Source organism: Hydra vulgaris, chromosome 02 (genome assembly GCF_038396675.1).
Source record: "Hydra vulgaris chromosome 02, alternate assembly HydraT2T_AEP".
In the NCBI taxonomy this organism is placed as follows: domain Eukaryota; kingdom Metazoa; phylum Cnidaria; class Hydrozoa; order Anthoathecata; family Hydridae; genus Hydra; species Hydra vulgaris.
In genome coordinates this window covers 38443949-38463923 of record NC_088921.1, presented here as the reverse complement: position 1 = coordinate 38463923, position 19975 = coordinate 38443949, and the positions used below count along the sequence as shown (strand labels likewise).

The 19975-nt window shown below is 28.3% G+C and overlaps 2 protein-coding genes and 1 long non-coding RNA gene across 3 annotated transcripts in view; 1 reads left to right on the top strand and 2 right to left on the bottom strand.

Annotated features, from left to right (window-relative positions):
* Positions 1-534: 534 nt before the first annotated feature.
* LOC100200738 (zinc metalloproteinase nas-4) overlaps positions 535-19975 on the top strand; it is a 33075-nt gene continuing 13634 nt past the window's right edge. The window contains exons 1-2 of the mRNA XM_065790806.1: positions 535-838; positions 18497-18826. Of these exons, the coding sequence (XP_065646878.1) occupies positions 751-838; positions 18497-18826 (418 nt within the window). The 5' untranslated portion in view covers positions 535-750. The remainder of the gene's footprint in view (positions 839-18496; positions 18827-19975) is intronic.
* Positions 11257-12914, bottom strand: LOC136076922 (uncharacterized). Its single transcript, XM_065790805.1, has 2 exons — positions 11780-12914; positions 11257-11654 (listed from the first exon to the last, which is right to left on the bottom strand). The coding sequence occupies exons 1-2, from the start codon at positions 12794-12796 to the stop codon at positions 11319-11321; spliced, it is 1353 nt and encodes a 450-aa protein (XP_065646877.1). The 5' UTR covers positions 12797-12914; the 3' UTR covers positions 11257-11318.
* Positions 12958-14118, bottom strand: LOC136076923 (uncharacterized). Its single transcript, XR_010636687.1, has 3 exons — positions 13809-14118; positions 13376-13611; positions 12958-13261 (listed from the first exon to the last, which is right to left on the bottom strand). It is a non-coding gene; the product is annotated as an uncharacterized LOC136076923 (long non-coding RNA).

Genomic DNA, 19975 nt, shown 5'->3' with positions numbered 1-19975 from the left:
GTTTATGTTAACTTATTTTTAAACACAGATTTTTGTAATTTTTCTTCTCATTTTATAAGTTATTTATAAGATTCATTTTAACAATAGAAAAACACCCACAACTGTCGCTAAAAACTTACTTTTTAAAAGTTTAAAATTACTTCCTTATGGAAACATTTGTTGAATTTCCATTTTTTAAAACAAAGGTTTAATTAAGTTGAAAATATTCCTTAATAAAATCTTGTTTAACGGTAATACGTTACTACAGCAACAATTGTGTTTCAAAATATGTTTAGTAAATATTGTGTCTTTTTTTCAGGTCATAAAATTGTAAATTACATATTCTTAAATTCTACTAAAATAAAAAAAGCATAAAAAAGTTTTACAGATACGGATTTATTGAGTATTGTTTAAAACTATTTTAAATGATTTTTGAAAACCTTTGCACTTATTAACAAAAATATTTACCATCAAAAATAATCTAAAAGCCACTATAAACTTTTATCCCACGTGACATTATGACGTTTAAATCAGTTATAATAAACTGATAAGCTTTTATATTCAAGTTTACGACAATAAAAAAAGCTTAATTAAAAATCCAACAATGTTTTTTTCTTAAGTTTATACAAAGTCAGTTAAAATCGTGAATGCAAAGAGAATAAATTATTGTGAGAGTTTAACAAAGTGTTCCTTTATATATATTCGCAAGAATTTTCGACTTTAAAATACTCATTTTACTTTAGCTTAATTTAAAAGGTTTCATTTACAAAGATGAGAAAATGTAGCTTGCTTACCTTATTTTTAAGTATCCTTGTTTCATCTCTTTCGTACAGACTATACGATCAGGTAACAGATAAAGGTATTAAGTATTTACTTGTACTTTTAGTATTTTATTTTTAGTTATTTTGTTCATTTTACCGTATAACGTAATGTAGCTTGAAAATACGGTACTATGTTTATTATACTTTTATTATTGTTGTCATTGGTTGCCATATTGGTTGTTTGTCATCGGTAATAGTCTTCTTTGTGTTAATAACTTTCATTTTTTGTTCACTTAAGGTAAGTTTTTAAACGCTATTTTTTTATTGAATATTGTAATAGTAATGAGTCGTTTATGAACAATAAAAATACAGGCTCACTGTATCCCTCAAAACATTAATATAAATTGATGGCATTCTACAACTTTACGCTTTCTCTTTTTTATAGCAACAGTTAATGTTGCTTTAAAATTTTTGTAAAAAACGCGATTTACACAGTTTAATGGTATGTGTTATTTTTGTAATCATAATGTAAAGCTCAGCAAACTTTTGAAAGTAAAAATGTAAACAATATAGTTGAAAACGTGGTTGTTTTATCTTTCTGGTCATATTTACAGCAAATTATCTTTTCGGATACGGCTTTTTTAAAATCCTAACATCTTCTCATGTTAGATTTTATAATATATTAATATTATTTAGCGAACACTTATATACTGGTTATTATTACATAGTATGTTCTTATAGTTATAGAAAAAGTAACTAGCTTTTATTAACTGCAGACAAAGACAGTTTAACAAAATAGATATTTTCTACTAGATACAGACAAAAAAGATAATTTCTTCTAGTTATAGATATAATAGATAGTTTCTACTAGTTACAGTTTATCCTTAGTTTAATCGACACGATATTTAAAATCTTCTGACGAATTACCCTCGCTCAATTATTTCTACTACAATGTTCGTAAAAACAAACTCATCACTCAACTATATTAATTATTAAGGTCTTTTTTTTTTGTTGTTGTTTATTTTTATTTTAAAATTTCAATTTATTTCTCATATTTCTTTATATTATTCATGTTTTAAACGACAAAAAATAAATTTTGATTGTATTTTGACGAAAAATCAAGTTGGTAAATAATTGCTAAAACGAAAAAAAAGAAAGAATTAAACATTAAAAAACATAAAAGTCTGTTAAATTATTAAATTTAAAACTTATAAAATTAATTATTTAGTTTCAATAATGTTCGTAACAAACTTTTCAAGATGTTCTGTCAAATAAGCGGAAAAAAGTTAGATGGGAAAAAGTTAAAAATGAAATAAAATAAATATCAAAAACTTAAAATAATGAAATAAGAGGGGAAAAAATGTTTTTTTTTTTAGATTTTTAAAAAAATTTACTAAAAAACGGGCGTTATTTTATATAAAGATAACAAAAAACGAAGGAAACTTTCCGCTGGTTTCAAAATCGATCATTAATTAACTATTATTTTAAGCAATAACCATTAACAGCTTTTCATTAGCCATTGTTTTCACTGCCGATCATAATTTGACAAACATGATCAGAAACTACAACGATTGTCAGTAACCATGTTTATTATCAACGATTGGTTATAAATAACTATGGTTATCATTGCAATAATCGATAATCATCGATTAACTATCGGGAACGTATTAAATAGTAAATAAAACAAGTTATTGTTGCCGGTACAACAATAGTTTTTGATAATTTTTTTTCCTTATAAAAATGGCGTAGGTGTTCTTTTTATAATTGAAGATACTTTTCAATCTGTTTTCTAAACAGAGGGTAATATTTATCAATAAACTGCAGTGGATGCCATTTTGTTAAGTTTGCGTTGGATGAAGCAAAATGTTAACATGAAAACATGTTAAATGATAAAATATGAAAGTTCTAATATTTTATTTTTATAATTTCATAGCTTGAAAATAAACTTTAAATTTAAACTACTAATAAAATTTATAATACAAAAAACAGTTATATAAATATAATGAATATAAGTTATATTCACAAAAAAAGTAGAAAATTATTAACGAATATATTTTTACGACAACAAGTCTTTACAATGGAATTTAAAGCTTCATTATTTTTATATAGAATTTTTGAGTCTTTCTTTTGTTGCTCTTTTCAAATTTTGAACTACTTGTTTGATATAAATAAGAGATAAAAGATTCACAAATTGTAACACAAAATAACTAACAAATAAAATTTACAATGAGAATTTATTTAAGAAAAAGTGATTTTAAAACAAAACTTAAAAAAACCGTAAATCAAACTTTATTTATTTGAAAAAGAAGAAAAAAAAAAGAAGTTTCATAAGAATTGTAATTTTAGATATTTTACGTAGTTTAAGTTCCAATAAATTCAAAAACGCTTTGGATCAAGACTAGTTAGCTTACATAACGTAACAAATCTAGATCGGTTGGCCTACGTAATTCTTTACACATAAATTTACGTGTCAGCAACCGAAATAAGTTTTATAAAATTTTATATAATATACCCGATAGGCAGGTCCGCTTTAAGGTGTCGTTTTGTCACCTTATGTTCCGATTCTATGTTGTCATACAAGACTCTAATACAAAAAGTTTCCTTGTTTTCACTCTGGGAGGTTAAATATTTTTAAAAATGTTGGGTTTAGTGTAATACCGTACCGAACCGTTATTTTAATTATTGCATTATCGGTCGCCAGAATCATTCAAATTTTTATATGTAAACTAGCTTTACTACTAGGGTGATCCGATGAGGTTTCAGCTCAAAATATTGAAAATTTCTTGAGACGATTCGTTTTGAAGTATCTCCTGTTTTTTTTATAAAAATCTGATTTCAACAATGTTGGACATTTCTTTTTGTTTGTTTTGTTTTATCTAATTACTCGTAAAATAATCATTAAAAAAACATAAAAACATTTGTATTCAGCAAGTTTTTTTAGATAAAGAATCCAAAAATCCTACTTAAAAAACCTGAAAAATGAAGAAAAATTATTTAAATCGAGACTGTTTTTTAAAAAACTTTTCTTAACATTAAACATAAAGTAGCACATAAAACAGTTTTTAAAAAGTTTTTTATAAATATTTAAACATTTTTTTTACAGTTGAAAAACTTTCAAAAACTTCCTTTTCACAACATTCAGTGGCACAGACTAACTTTTTTTATAAACCTTTACATATTTTTATAATGAAGATCATTATCCCGCGTTTCAGGTGGACTAATTAACCACTTTAATAAGTAAGAAACTATTTCATATATTAGATAAGAGTTCTGATCAACGTTCTGATCAACGTTCTGATCTGATTCTTTTCTACTAGATGCACAATTTTATCTGCAGAAAGTGATTGTCATCCCCAGGTTTCAAAACTTTTTTGATAAGGGTAATTTTACATTTAAAGGTTTCGTAAAGGAAATTCTAAAAGTTCAACAATTGTTAATTTTTAATATTAATCATTATACACAAATTATTAAAAGCAGCAAAGACCTGAATTGATGGTAGAACATTTATTGCGTGTACTGAAGCTACATATATTAGGTACGTGAGTAAAAATTTCATATTTTTTAAACATTATACTGTTATATATTATTGGAAAGAGAATTAAAACAGTATAAATTTATCAAAATCGAACCATTCCTCCAAAAGTTGACGGTTTAAGTACTGATTTTTTTTAGCTCAAATAGACATTACTCCGTCAATTCTTATCAAAATACAAATATCTTGATATCAAAAAGTAGGTGTAAGAGTGGGCTACAAATTTATGTTGACCACTAACCACTTAGCATATCCAGGGGGATGGAGGGGGTAACAAACCACCACCTTTACCATAAGAAATTGAGCGCTTTTTTCATAAAAAAGTCATTTTTTAAGACATAAGTATTTGAATATACAAAAAAGTTGTTATGAATTTATATTAAACCACCAAAGTATACGAGAGGCAGTGACGAATCCAGAAAGGAGGGGAGGGGAATGGGGTGCATACCGCATCAGAATCTAAAAGTCTTAAAATATCTTAGAAATTGAAGACCTTAATAAAAACGGTTCTATAAATTGTTACTGGATAACCACAAAATACGGAATGTAGTACAACAATAAAGTACAACAACAAAGAAGTAAAAATCAAATCTTACTAGATTAAAAGTTGCATTAGTGTTGCATCCATTGTCAAAAGGCAGGGGCCGTTTTCCCCACCCCCGCCTAAAAAAGCATTAAATTTTTTTTGAATAATTGAAGAATAAGTTGTTAAAATGTTGTTAAACAGATGATGATTAAAAAAAAGAAATAATAATAATTTTTTTTTGGAATTATCTTGCCATAAAATCATATTACAAAGTTAAAATATATAAACTTTACCAGCTGGATTAGTATAAAATATATTGCAAGAACCTTTTTTATTAAAATCATGTTGCAAAGTAAAAATATACAAACTTACTAGTAAGATTAGAGGAAGATGACACTATTTTAAAATATATTACTTTAAAATACAAAAAAATAAATAAATAGTAAACATACAAATCTTGAAGTTGTTTTGAGATTCAAATCATAATAAAAAGTCAAACTAAAAAACCTTACCAGTTTGAACAGATAAAAATGACACTTTAAAAAAAAAAATAAGTGTAATAAACAAAATATATTTTGAAATTCCAAAAATTCAAAACTCATTTTTAAATTATTTTGAAAGCCATACAAATTATTTTGAAATGTTAATATATAAAGCTTACCAGCTGCAAAAGATGACAAGGATACTAAAGATTAAATAATACAATGACAAAAAAACATAATACACAAAATCAAATTATATTTCTCTATATATATGCACATAACAAAGATCTCTTACCAATGAAGTAAGCGATGCTAAAGAATTAAAAAAATCTCTTACCAATGAAGTAAGCGATGCTAAAGAATTAAAAAAATCTCTTACCAATGAAGTAAGCGATGCTAAAGAATTAAAAAAATCTCTTACCAATGAAGTAAGCGATGCTAAAGAATTAAAAAAATCTTTTACCAATAAAGTAAGCGATGCTAAAGAATTAAAAAAATCTCTTACCAATGAAGTAAGCGATGCTAAAGAATTAAAAAAATCTCTTACCAATGAAGTAAGCGATGCTAAAGAATTAAAAAAATCTCTTACCAATGAAGTAAGCGATGCTAAAGAATTAAAAAAATCTCTAACCAATGAAGTAAGCGATGCTAAAGAATTAAAAAAATCTCTTACCAATAAAGTAAGCGATGCTAAAGAATTAAAAAAATCTCTTACCAATGAAGTAAGCGATGCTAAAGAATTAAAAAAATCTCTTACCAATAAAGTAAGCGATGCTAAAGAATTAAAAAAATCTCTTACCAATGAAGTAAGCGATGCTAAAGAATTAAAAAAATCTCTTACCAATGAAGTAAGCGATGCTAAAGAATTAAAAAAATCTCTTACCAATGAAGTAAGCGATGCTAAAGAATTAAAAAAATCTCTTACCAATGAAGTAAGCGATGCTAAAGAATTAAAAAAATCTCTTACCAATGAAGTAAGCGATGCTAAAGAATTAAAAAAATCTCTTACCAATGAAGTAAGCGATGCTAAAGAATTAAAAAGGAGTCTCAAATTAATAATAAAGTAAACATCTTTAGCATGTATCAATAAAGTAATAATCTTTAATTAGCATGTATCATTGTACCAGAGATAAAACAATCGAGGTCGATGTGTTTCAAAGTTGAAGTCGAAGCTTCGACGTCGTTAAAAGTCGTGTGTGAACGTGTTTCGAAATCGTTAAAAGTTGTATAAAAGTTAATTAAACGGCTTTCAAAATTGTATTACTTCGAATAAAATATATTTTTGCGGTTTTCAAAATTGTAAAAAGTTGTATGAAATTTAATTTGACGGTTTTCAAAATCGTATTAGTTTAAATAAAGTATATTTCTGCGGTTTTCAATCGTAAAAAAGTTGTGTAAATTCGAAAATGGCGTGTTTTAAAATTGTTTAAAATTTCTAAAGGCTTTCAAACTTGTATGTGGCTGTACTAGTACTATTATGCTTTTCCCTTCTCTTCTCCTAGACTCTATCCCTTAGATTTGGAAAAAATTACAATCGATGAGAAGCTACCTATTTTCAGGTTCAAAGATACCGATATAAAATGAAATGAAGTGATAACTGGTTTTGTATATGCTAGCAATCTCTGCCCTTCTAAGTTCTAATTTCTTAATAACAAAAATTTGAAGTATACACTACAATAACATTACAGAAATACAGAATATACAAAAGATATGCTAAAACCCTTGCATTTATTTAATAATTATTCTAGATTTCAAAAATCCAATTTCTTAAACATGTTAAAAAGTTATTTGCATATTATCGGTTATCTAATCTAAAATAATTCTAGCATGCTACCCTAGTAAAGAACCTCTAGTTGTCCGCTTCCAGTCTTTCATTCTCATTTTTTGTGCTAATTCCTGGCCTTGGGAGCCCAAATGATGTTTGTCTCGCCTTTCCAGTTCAACAATACTGGAAATTTCATTTTTAATGTAGCGCTATCATCATCATCATTCTAGTCTGAGTCATCATCATCATTTTGATCTCTGTCTGGAGCAGGTTTAGCTGCCAATTGTTCTTCCATGGATTCCCAAACTGGTTTAAAGGAGTTTAACAGATCGAAGTTCTCGTTGCTGAAGACCAACTTCTCAGTGGTTTTTGGAGACAACCTGCATCTCTTTTCGTGGACCACCTGTCCAGCTTCACTAAAGGCCCACTTACTTGAGGCACTTGAGGCTGGCAGGCAATAATATTCTCGTGCTAGTCCGGCCAAGATAGGCCACCAGTCAAGGACATCAACCTTCGAATCTATCAAAGTTGTTTCTCTAAATTTTGCCCACTCAACGGTAATCGGAGGACCCTCAGCTGTAGCATTTGTTTGCCTGAATTGACTGGACACAGTCTAAAAGGAAGGACGTTTAGTAAACTTCGTATAACTTCACTTACTTTAATCTAAAACTGTTTAAATTCAAATAATTTTTAAAAAGTTCGTTTAACTTTGAACCCCCCCCCCCTCCCCCGTATTACATCGTATCCTCAAATTAAAATTTTGATGACTTTGTTCAATTGCATTAAGATTAGTATAAGTATATTTAATTAGTTTTAAAGAAATTTATTTTAATGTTATACTTAATAGCTATTACCTTTGTTGCTGCCTTCTAGAACTTAGTCTCACCATTATCTTCAAGAAGCTCATGGGTGATCTCATCTGAGACATTGATTATACTTTTCTGGTTTGACATACAGTCTGCTGTAGTAGGATGACTGGTTTTCAACTTGTCAAAAATCTCATCCCTTACACCATAAGAGTGCAGTTGTTGGCCTTTCAAGAAGGGGTGTAACAGGCAGCCTACAGCATAAAGCATGATGTCACATCTTTCTCTTGGGAATTGTTTATCGAGTTCTACAAAGATTCCTATAGAGGAGAGGTAACTTGAAGCAAGCCATGCAGGCACCAATTTTAACCTTAAACCTCGAGTCAAAGTGGGCAAGCAGCATTTGAAACGGGACAGAGTCACACATGGAGAAAGGCCGATTGTCAGTTGCAAGGTAAATCATGAGCTTCATGTCACCACAAAGTTGAGTGGTGCTCTGTGTTGGATAGCACAGATTCTTTCTGGCTTTTAGAACCCTTTTTCTTTTCTCGTTACCTAAAAAAAATTGTATACGTTTGTTAACATTGAATTAACTTCGGATACCGTTGTTTACATCAATAAAAAATCACATAAATTTGACATGAAGTCGTATAACTTCGCTACATCGCATCGTAACATCCATTATTTAACTAAGTTACCAGTGCCAACTGTTTCTAATTCATCTTCCGCCTCTTCAACTTAGAAACTTCTTCCTTAGCAACTTCTGCCTCATCTCGTATCTTTTGATTCTGACACATTTCGATGTACTCATCCTTATGTTTGGATCGCAGGTGACCACTCAGGGTCGATGTTGACTCAGAATTCCTTTTTAGGTCCTTCTTGCAGATATTGCACACACCATTGGCCTTATCTCTCCTGTATTCCTTCAGGAAGTACTGCCAAACCAGCGAGTGATGGGTCTTTGGCATATTTGTTTGATGTTTTACAATGTTTAAATCGTGTTAAATAACATACACGAAGTTATAAGTTTTTCAAATTCGTTAAATATAATGTAAACAAATTAATACGATTTTCATAACCGTAAAATTTTGATTTACAACTTTTTGTGGCTTTCAACATCGTTTTAATTAAGTTTTAACAATTATTAAAAGTTTTCAAAGTCGATTAAAATTAAAGTTACGACTTTTTCCGGCTTCTAACATCGTTTTAATTAACTTTTTAGCAACTTTTATGCACGTTTTGTAAAAAATATTAGTTTGGATTTATAAAATGAATTTTTTTATAAAAAATACTTATATTGTAACATTAAAAAATTCCCTCCCCCCCCCTCCCCCGTTTATTAGATCTGCATTAAAATTCCTCCCCTTTCCCCTCTCCTCTTCCTTGTATTAAGAACTCGAGAATAAAAATCGATGAATGTGGTCAAATACGCATTTTCTAACCGCTGTTTTATAATAATTTTAATAGGATTTAATATGTTGATATAAGTTTTATACTTTGGTAAGAAATAAATTAAAAGCTCATTTTAAATGAATCGAGAATTACTTGGTCGGTGACTTTTAAAGTCTGTTTACACTGAAAAATTTTGTTTTCAGTGACTAAAATAATTATTTTCTAATTTTTAATGCCGATTTACAGTTTTTTTTTTTGATAACAAGTAAAACGTAATGAACGAGGGGGGGGGGGGGTCTTAATAAGCACGGGTTGCGTGGAAAAATTATCTTTTCCCTCCCCCTCCTTTTATAGGGACTCGAAAGTAGCTCAAGGTTTTTTTGTATCTATATGCAATAGGCCATCCCATAATTTTTTTTTGACAACCAAATTACATGTGGAGTCGCTAATGAGTGGCGTAGAGGTCATATTTATAAGTCAAATTTTTTTATTTTTTATTTTTTCCTGTTAGAAGTATTCGCGCCGGTCGTTCGAAGTTACGCACTAGGCAATTTATGACCAAAATTGAGTAGTTTTCAACACAACGGCGCGAATCGATTTTGATGTCGAATCCAGTTAATTTTTTCATTTATATTCTCTTCATGTGTTCCCATACCAAAAAAAACACTGTGCTTTTCGAGTTAAGAAATACACAATGCCTACCGTTCACTGATTTTGATAGAAAAATCAACATTTGTGTTATTTCAAAGTGCCTTTTTGTTGATCTATGAGGTCATTTTCAGTCACGGTGCAATATTTTTTTTTTTTTACTTCTTATTGGTATCAAATGATGTTTTTAAAAAAATTACTTTTATTGGAACCTAAGATTAAACAAAGCCAAACTTAAAATGGTTACCCCCAAAAGATTTGTTATTGGACTTTAAATATTTTGCTGTAGATTTAACTAGATCAAAATGTGTTGATATATTTCAGAAAATATCTACTTAGATTTTGTGTGTGTTATTTTAAATTCTCATTAAATTTTAAGAGCTCATCACAGAGCACCGCGGGAAAATTTTTTACTAGTAAATGTCGTTTATATGACTAAACCGGCATCAATCCTCGGACCTCCGATATTAAAGTAAGAACTCTAAGTACTGCCATAGCTGCTATTATATTTATTATATATATAATAAATTCTTTCCTTTAAGACACATATCTCTAAAAATCACATAATTTAGTTTTTTTTTAAATACATTTTCAAGGTTTAGAGTCTACAGTAAGGTAATTCTAATTATTAGAGATATTGGAAAGGTTTTGAATTATTAACTCACAGCCAGTAGCGAGGGAGCAGGCGTTGTAACTGACTCCTTGTACCCATTCTTCGTCTTTTTAAATGGCTTTTTCCAAGAGTTTTTCATTTGGAGAAGGTTCTGAAGTTTTTCCTCGCTCTTCGCACGCTCTACATTATCTTGAATGAGTTTTACTGAACGTTCTGATGAGTCGTTAACAACTTCGACAGATTTTACGAAGCTTTGAAACTCATTGTATTCTGGAAATTCTTTCCAAAAAATCTGAGGGAGTTTCATCCATAGACATTTTTCAGAAGTATGACCTAGGATATCAAAAATTAACCAGGAATCTGGCGAAATATATGATTCAAGACCTGGTGGTTGATCTATATTAAACAAAAAACTGCTATCAGAAAGGATTTTAGTTTTGGTTCTAACCGTTCCTACATTTTTAATGCCACTCCGTTGGGTTGAATAAAGAACTTTTGCCATCTTTTCCATTTCGATGTAGTGATCTTTATTAGAACATGCTAGCGCCAGCACCACGGTTGATGGATCCAAATACCACATATGGTTTCGCCATGATTTTAATACCACTCCTGCGGCAGGCTCATACGCATTGTAATGGCACATCTGCCAATAGTTTTGTTGATCCTAAGAGTGTGAGTTAAAAATAATGCAATACAGATAGTAAGTAAGGTTGATAATGACACGTCTAACATCTAATGTATTAAGTGTCATTTATTTATGTCATTATTCTAAAACAATTTAGTTGGTATTTTTTTGAAACAAATTATTCTTAAATTATGAGACTAATATAAAAATATTTAGGAAATTAAGTTTTACTTCAAAAGCTGCAGAATCAGAAAACTCGCAGGTCAAAAACCACGATGCCCAGAAAAGAGAAATGTATTCAGCCATTCTGTTGATCTCTTTGACAATTTCATCACTCAGAAAAAGAACCTGTCTGATCTTAGGGAGAAGCAAATTGAACTTCATATAGTACAATGCCTTTGCCATGAACCTGGCGTGTGAAATAGCTCCGGTTTTGTGAATTTTATACCTAACTGTTTGATCTTCTTCAAGGAACATAACTACAAGCTCTGCCAGTTCACAATAATCTTTGCGCTTCTCAAAAGTCTAAATGTATATAATTTACAATTTAATTAAAAACTTTAATGTTTCTTCTTTCTATTTTTATAGTTGGTATATATATTTGGTATAAAGTTGTTTTAAAGTAATATATTTCTTTATTTTAACCTTACCTGACTATTTCTTAACTTGTTTTTATCTATCAGGTCCTTGCAAGTTTTTAGCGCCAATAGAGCCTGCTTCTCTAACCAGGTACCCTTAACATTCTGGTGATTAAATTTCAACAGCATCTTCTCGTTGTTTGCATCAATACCATGCCAGTTCTGCTTTAGAGATTTAAATAGTTGATTCTCTGGTCCAACAGATTTTTTTACTGCAACTTCATTGCAAAAGTGTTTTATATGGAGCTCTCCTACATGATGGCGGCAGGCTAACAAGAGCAATGGTCGGCCATGAAAATTAGCTAATCTTGCACAAGCTCCTTTTAAATAGCCAGTGTTTGAAGCAGTGGTATCAAAACAAACTCCGTGGATGAACTGCCCTAGATCAAAAGAATCTAATAGATTTTGAATTGCTGTGAACTGAGCCTCACCACTGCCGTGTTCCAACCCTGGAGCGCCTAACAGATGGGACTGATTGTCATGCCTTATAAGCACACAAATTCGGTCTTTTGTCTCATCTATGCTACCCGTATAATCTTTGATAATTTTGCTATCAAAATGCACAATGATGGGTTTGCCGCTCGTCTTAACCATACTGGTTATGTTTGCTCTAAGAACACCAGCATCATTTCTTATTATTGTATCAAAATTCCTGTGAGTTGAGCTGTGGGATAATGTTACATTTTCTATATCTCCACCGGCATTGCAAAGAAAAGAAGAGATAAGTGCTGTTGCCTGGTTAGTAGATATTCCCATCCCAATAGCAGTTCTGGCAGTTTTTGAAAAAATGTCTTTTGGTATCTTTAGAGTCATATTTTTAACTGTCTTCTTCTTTGATGCGTTACCAATCTTAAAATCATCTTCGGAACATGTATCATTAGAATCATCAGTAATCATTTCACTTTCAGAGGAAAATCCGGAGAAATCATGGAAAGTTTTTTTTACTATACCAGAGGTTTTAGAGTTATTTCTTGATGCAGATCTATTACTAACATCTACAAACCGACCGTCCAACGCTCCAATCACCATCTTTCTGCAACTTAGCTGGTCCCGTATGAAGGTTAAATCTTCAATCTTATCTGCTTCCAGTCTTAGCCTATCAGTCTTTAAACTACGTTCAAGAAGCGTAATGTCTTCTCCAGCCCACAATAATCCTTTAAATTTAATTTTATTAGGTAAGAACAAGAAAAAGTAAACTATTTACTTCACAATAAATTAGCTTAGTACTGGCTGTTTGACTAGAAAATCTTAACATTTAATATTTATCCCCTACCTGTCATTGATTTCTCAAATTTATTTCTTGTCTCAAGATAACCAATTCCAATTTTTTTCTGGGATTTCTTCAATGCTATGTACTTTTCTACATACTTCTTGACATGATACATTATCCTTTTGTCACTGATGACTTTGAAGCCAGTTTTTCTCCAAGGAATTAAGATTCCGGAAAGGATACAACTGACATTGCAAAATTCATTGTTTGTTATGCATTTTAATCTATGAAGAACTTCCGTAAATTAAAAACATAACTTATTAAATTATCTTTACTATATTTGACATAAAACATGAAATAACGTTCTTATCTATTGATTTCTAAAGCTAAAAGCTTACTTGAAAGTTTTGGACATTAAAGGACAAGCGACGAGATCCTTCAGTGCTTTCTTTGGAAATTGTTCTCTTAAAAATAAGTAGCGTTGGATAACGTGAATCCTTAGGGGCAGCTGGTTTGTTTCCATTCTATCCAGAGTGACGTTAACTAGGAACATGTTCTTGCGACTCGATCTTCTTTTTTTAAACCCCTTCTTGGGACAGGGATACACCTCAGATACTTTTGTTGTCATAGCTAGCTTTAAAACAAAATTTCATAATGTTACTCATTGATCATTATCTTAATCACTATAAACATTTTCATAATTTGTATGAAGTTTAAAATTTTTTAAAAGTTTATTTAAAATATTATAAATGTTTAAATAACCTAATTCATTTAACTATAATTATAAAATATAACATGCATTATTATGTTATGTTGTTATAATAAACTTACTTGAGGTGGTAATATTAGATTTTTTAAAATTAAAAATTGTTAAGTAGCTCGATAAAAAAATTGTTTTCTTAACTGCGCTTTTTTTAAATATTACCCGATTTTTGCGTTTCTAAAGTACCACCTGGTAACAAATATGATAATAATAAAAATGCGCACAATCGGTATGGATAAAAAACCTTCCATTCTTTGTATTGACGCAGTTAAATTATTAAAGGTTTATAAATTTCTATTCGCGCTGATCATTTGAAACTGCCCATAAAAACTCAAAAAATGTAAAAAAAGTTAAACTTTAAACGAAAGGCGCGAGAATAAATACTCATCCAGAAAAAAAAAAAAAAAAATTCATTAGCAAACCAATATCTTAGGAACATTTTGAGACACTCCGTGAAATAAAATTCGTTCATGTTGGTCAAAATGGGATGGCCTAATGTGCAAAATCAAATTATTTTTTCTATATTTTAATTTTTCTCTAACTTTTTCAAAAAAAATTGAAAACATTGGCAAAGGATTCGCACTTATTACTATACGATTCAACTTATGCCAATATTTGCAATTTTTTTCGGCGCGCAATTATGAAAATAACATTTATACAGCCTTCCCGCAAAATTTCATTTTCTATTTCCAAACGATTTCAAAGATACAATTATTTTAACTTTGCCATGAACCATCAAAAATTCGCCATTTAACAAATGGTTTTGTTCTGTGTGCAATAGAATACTGAAAATAAATATACAACTTACATATTTTAAGGCTAGTAATCCAAAAAACAACTTATGACATTTAAAAATAAATATAACACCTATATTATATAATTAATATAATTTTGACCTTTATCGTAATTTTACTGGGGTAAGTTGAATTACAAAAAGGCCAATGTAGCTTGATTTTTTTTAGATGTTGTCCTGGTTTAGTTAGTGACAAAGATTTGTTTGTTACAAAGAATTGGAGAGTGGTCTTTCCTTAAACAGAAAAAAAAACATATTTATAAAAAATCAAAGGAAAAAAAAAGGCGCTATTCTTAGGTGTATACTCGAAAGTTAATAGTTTAAAATCATCGGAAAATTTTCCAACACAGCCTAAGCATATTAAGCAAATGCGGTAGTGGTGTAGTGGTAAGAGCGCTCGCTTTGTAAGCGAGAGGTTCGGAGTTCGACTCCCACCACGTCCCTGGAAGTACCGCGCAGCGGCCTTGCTCGACAAGGTTCGTGTTTCGGAGTTAAAGAGTTGAGAGAGGGTTGCACCACGAACAACAACTAAAAAATAAAAAAAACACACAAAAAAAATAAAATTGAGTAGCCTCCTCGACTGTAGTGGCCCCCCTCGGGCCTTGGGGAGGTGAATAATCTAAAAAAAATAAAAAAATAAAAATAACTCAGGTCTCAGGGGCTCCCCTCGTTTATTAAATTTTACTTGTTATGAACAAAGAAATTGTACCTCAAAACAAAAAAATTGCAGTTAATATTTTCTAATTTTTAAGACCAGTTTAGTTTGTAAAAGTTAGAAAATATAGACACCTATAGAAATAAAATTTCTACCCTCCTGTTTATTAATACCCCCTTCACTTTCTTTCTTATCTTCCTTCATTTATTTGCCTATGATTTGCCTGTTGATTGAAAGAGTTTGAAAAGTTTATTATGCTAAATTTTGAGTACAAGTGACTAGTATGTTTTAAATTCATTTTCCCCTCCTTTAGATAATTTGAAAAATACTATCTTTTCATGTTTTTGTAGCTGTTCATTTAAAGCATGATTTAATGTTAGTAATTGAACATTAATTTTATTTTCAATATTTGACCAACCTTTGCTTTAGAGGTTCACTATATGTTCAATGAGAGAAAAAGAAAAGTATTAATGATAATTTTCAGTGAATGTAACATTGCAAAAACATTGATCATTTTTGAAGTGATGCAACACAGATATAACATTTTATATAAAAATGAAATAATGAATAAGTGTTCATTTCTAGTATAATGTAGTATAACCCACATACAGTAGTATAATTCTAGTATAACCCACATCGAGAACAAAAGTTTAGCTAGCTGACTTTCCTTTGTATTTGTTCCTTTATATATACAAGCTATCTTACCTGTTATCTGGCCACTGATAAGAAGAAATGCCACTGTTTATCATCTTATAGCCATCAGCCACAACTTGCAATGTTTTCCCTGAAAATGGCTCCCTTCATACTCTACAATTCCAAAGTTATCTTTTTCCAGGGTAATTCTATCTTTATCTGAGCAATCTTTATACCAGTCAGAATCTTCACCATAGCTAAGCTCAGGAATGAAAATTGATGAGTCTGACTCTTCATACCATTTCTATTTCTTATTTTTTTGCTTACTTTTCCTACCCTTTTTTTTTCCTACCCTTATTCTCTTTTATTTTCTCTTCTTTTTTTTTTTTCAAGCTGCTTTTCTTGATTAAAAAAAAAAGAAAAATATTGGTCTGATAATAAAAATAAGAATAAAAATATAAAACCAAAAATAAAAATAAAAATATAAAACCCATAAAATAGAAATAAAAATATAAAACCCATAAAATAGAAATAAAAATATAAAACTCATAAATTAAAAATAAAATAGAAATAAAAACATAAAACTAAAAATAAAACATAAAAATATATAAATGTTCATTTAGTCACAATCAAGTACCCTCATTTTCATCATCCTGTAAAGTTATATGGCTCTAAAATTTGTGGCACTACTAAACCATATAACATGTAATAAATAAACAATAAACTATTTTCAATGCAATCGTCCCGCTTAATTCTCTATAACAATTTTTTTTTTTTTTCTTTTACTTTAATTCATATTCAATTTTTCTATGCTTGAAAAACGCTGGATCACAACAAAACTCCTATGACTTCTACTTCTTTGACTCTACTTCCTTTCTTTCCTTCTTTTTATTGTTATATTTTTTGTTATTGATATTGTTATGATTTTTTTTTTTTATTTTTTTTTTTTGCATTATCCTTATGATAATCACTATAATATATATAGATAAATATATAGTAAAATATATACCTATATATAGTAAAATATATAGATTACTATAAATATATAGATACTTATTATATTACTGTATTTAATATTATTATTACTATTTATTACTATTATTATTACTATTTATTTTTATTTATTTTTTATTACTTATTATTATTATCATTATTATTATGCTATATTTATACCATCATAGGTCTTTACGCGTCATCAGTTTATAACTGTTTGTAAATGTCCCGCACGATTGTATATATATACAGTTATTATTAAAGTGAAAATATATTGATTTGATTTGATTTGATAAATAATAAAAACATAGATATTATGATGAGTAGGCTTACCATAATTTTGAAGTTGTAAACCGGTACAGCTAGGTGGTAGAGGGAGGGGGGGCAGAGTAATCTAAAATAATTAGGTAGTGAACTAGTAGGGGGGAAGGGGGTGATAGTGTATTTCTATTGTTCAAAAATTCGTGGAAATTCTTTTTTTTAAAAGAAGAGCTTAAAGAAGAACATGCAGCAGATGAGATATCAGCTGTGTGTGAAGATTGTGAGGCACATTTTAAATGATTTTTAATGTCTGCTCGTCATTAATGCCCAACAAAAATTTTTGTTGAAAGTTGCTTAAACATCACTTGGTTGTCTCCATCATTAGATTTTTTTACAAAGAGGTAATCTTTTTGGAAATAATTCGAAAATTACAACTAACTTTTTCTGTTTTAAATCAAAACAAAAAACATACACTAATAAAGTCAACAAAGACAAAAACGGGACAAAATGAAAACTGTTGTGACACTGGGACAAATGGTATAAAAATGGAACAATCTTGGTCAAAATGGGACGTATGGTAAGCCTAATGATGAGGTAAAGTAAACAAAGGAATTATTAAATAATTGATCAACCTGGTCAATTACTAAATTTTTGAAACTTTCTGATCTATTATTGGACTACCCTCATAACTGACTACAGATGGACAATAAGCATATAAAAAATAACTTTTAATTAGTATCAAACATATGTACTTTGAAATATAATCATCTTATATTAAAAAAAAGGTACTAACCTTTAAAAATGTTGATAAAATGATTATATATATATATATATATATATATATATATATATATATATATATATATATATATATATATATATAAATTATTATATACATTATTACTATTATTATTATTATTATTATTATTATTATTGTTATTATTATTATATACTTATATATATATATAAATTGTTATATACTTTATTACTATTATTATTATTATTATTATTATTATTATTATTATATATATATATATATATATATATATATATATATATATATATATATATATATATATATATATATATATATATATATATATATATATATATATATATATATATATATATATATATATATATATGATATATACACACACACATATATATATACACACACATATATATATACACACATACATATATATATATATATATTTATATATATATATATATATATATATATATATATATATATATATATATATATACACACATATATATACATACATATATATATGTATATATATATATATATATATATATATATATATATATATATATATATATATATATATATATATATATATATATATATATATATATGTATATATATATATATATGTATTGTATATTTTTAGATCTAAATGTGATCTATCAAAATTTAAATGAAATTTTTAATGAATTAAAAGATTCATCTTATGAAGCTTCACCTTTGAAACGCTTTTCAAAAAGTTACAATTCAAATCAAAATAACAGAGATATTATCGAACCAATCGGTGAGGATAATGAGATTGAAAAAGTTTCAAAAATTCCTCAAAATGGTGAACTCTTTGAGGAAGACATTATCATGGATGCAAGGCTGAGAAATGCTGTGAATAATCAATTTTTAAATAAAAAATCAGCTATTGTATCAGAAGATGTAAAGTGGGATAATGGTGTACTACCATATGTTATTGATGAATCATTCAGTAAGAATATGTTTTATTACAAAAAATTTTTTTATTTAAATTTATTTTGTTTATTTGTTTTTTGTGTATTTTATATATCTTTTATAATTGAGAGAGCCTAGTACAATCAATATAGACTATTATATATATATATATATATATATATATAATATATATATATATATATATATATATATATATATATATATATATATATATATATATATATATATATATACACACACACACAACCTATTAATATTGTGTAAGTTAAAATATATTAACCTACACAAACAAATCAGCTGCAGGGAGAAACCACTTTACCACTACCATGGTTGGTATTGAAAAAACTTTTGCTTTCTTTAACAAGGTATATAAAAAATTTTATATCGATGGGTTAATTCTAAAACATTGTTTATCCATTTTAGACAGTTGTGAGAAAAACAATTTTAAAAGTTAAAACTCATACAAATTCAAATATTTAAAAACATAACAAGTTTTTAAATATTTGAAAATATTACGAACAGAAATGTTGAAGCAATACAATAAAACAAAAATTATATGTTTTTCAATATTTGAATTTGTATACAAGTTAAAGCTTTTAAAATCATTTTTCTAACAACTGTCTAAAATGGACATACAGTGTTTTAGAATTAACTCATCGATATGTAGTTCAACAGTGGTGTTTCCAATCGGGTCCTAAAAGACCCATTTTTCTTGAGAAAAGAAAAAATTCACATTTAAATTATCAGCTGGTCAGCTGCAACAAAATTAAATTCCGACAATTTTAGATTACCAGTGTTTTTGTACATAAAAGCTTAGGGGGTTTATATTTAGGTACTAAACTTGTCCTATTAGATAACTTCTAATTAAACCATTAAACACAATTTAGTGGTTTAATTATTAGTTTTTATATTTTTTGCATTACCTCACTATTGTCAATAGGAAAGCAAAACACATTAAAATTTATGTATTTGATTTTTACATTAATATTTATTAAATTTTGAAATACAATTTCACTTTTGATGCCAGTATCCAAATTCATAGCAATTTTTGATTTGAAGCATAAACATAAGGTTTGAATAAGATCCAAAAAAAAATTCTTTATGAGATAATTCAGATGTGTGATTAGTAATGGAATTAGTAATCTTACATTTTTTTCTTGAACTT

Coding starts and splice junctions, on each gene's coding strand:
- LOC136076922 (XM_065790805.1), bottom strand. CDS start 12,796: ATGGTGATTGGAGCGTTGGACGGTCGGTTTGTAGATGTTAGTAATAGA. Junction 11,655..11,779: donor ACAAGTTAAGAAATAGTCAG/GTAAGGTTAAAA, acceptor ATATACATTTAG/ACTTTTGAGAAGCGCAAAGA.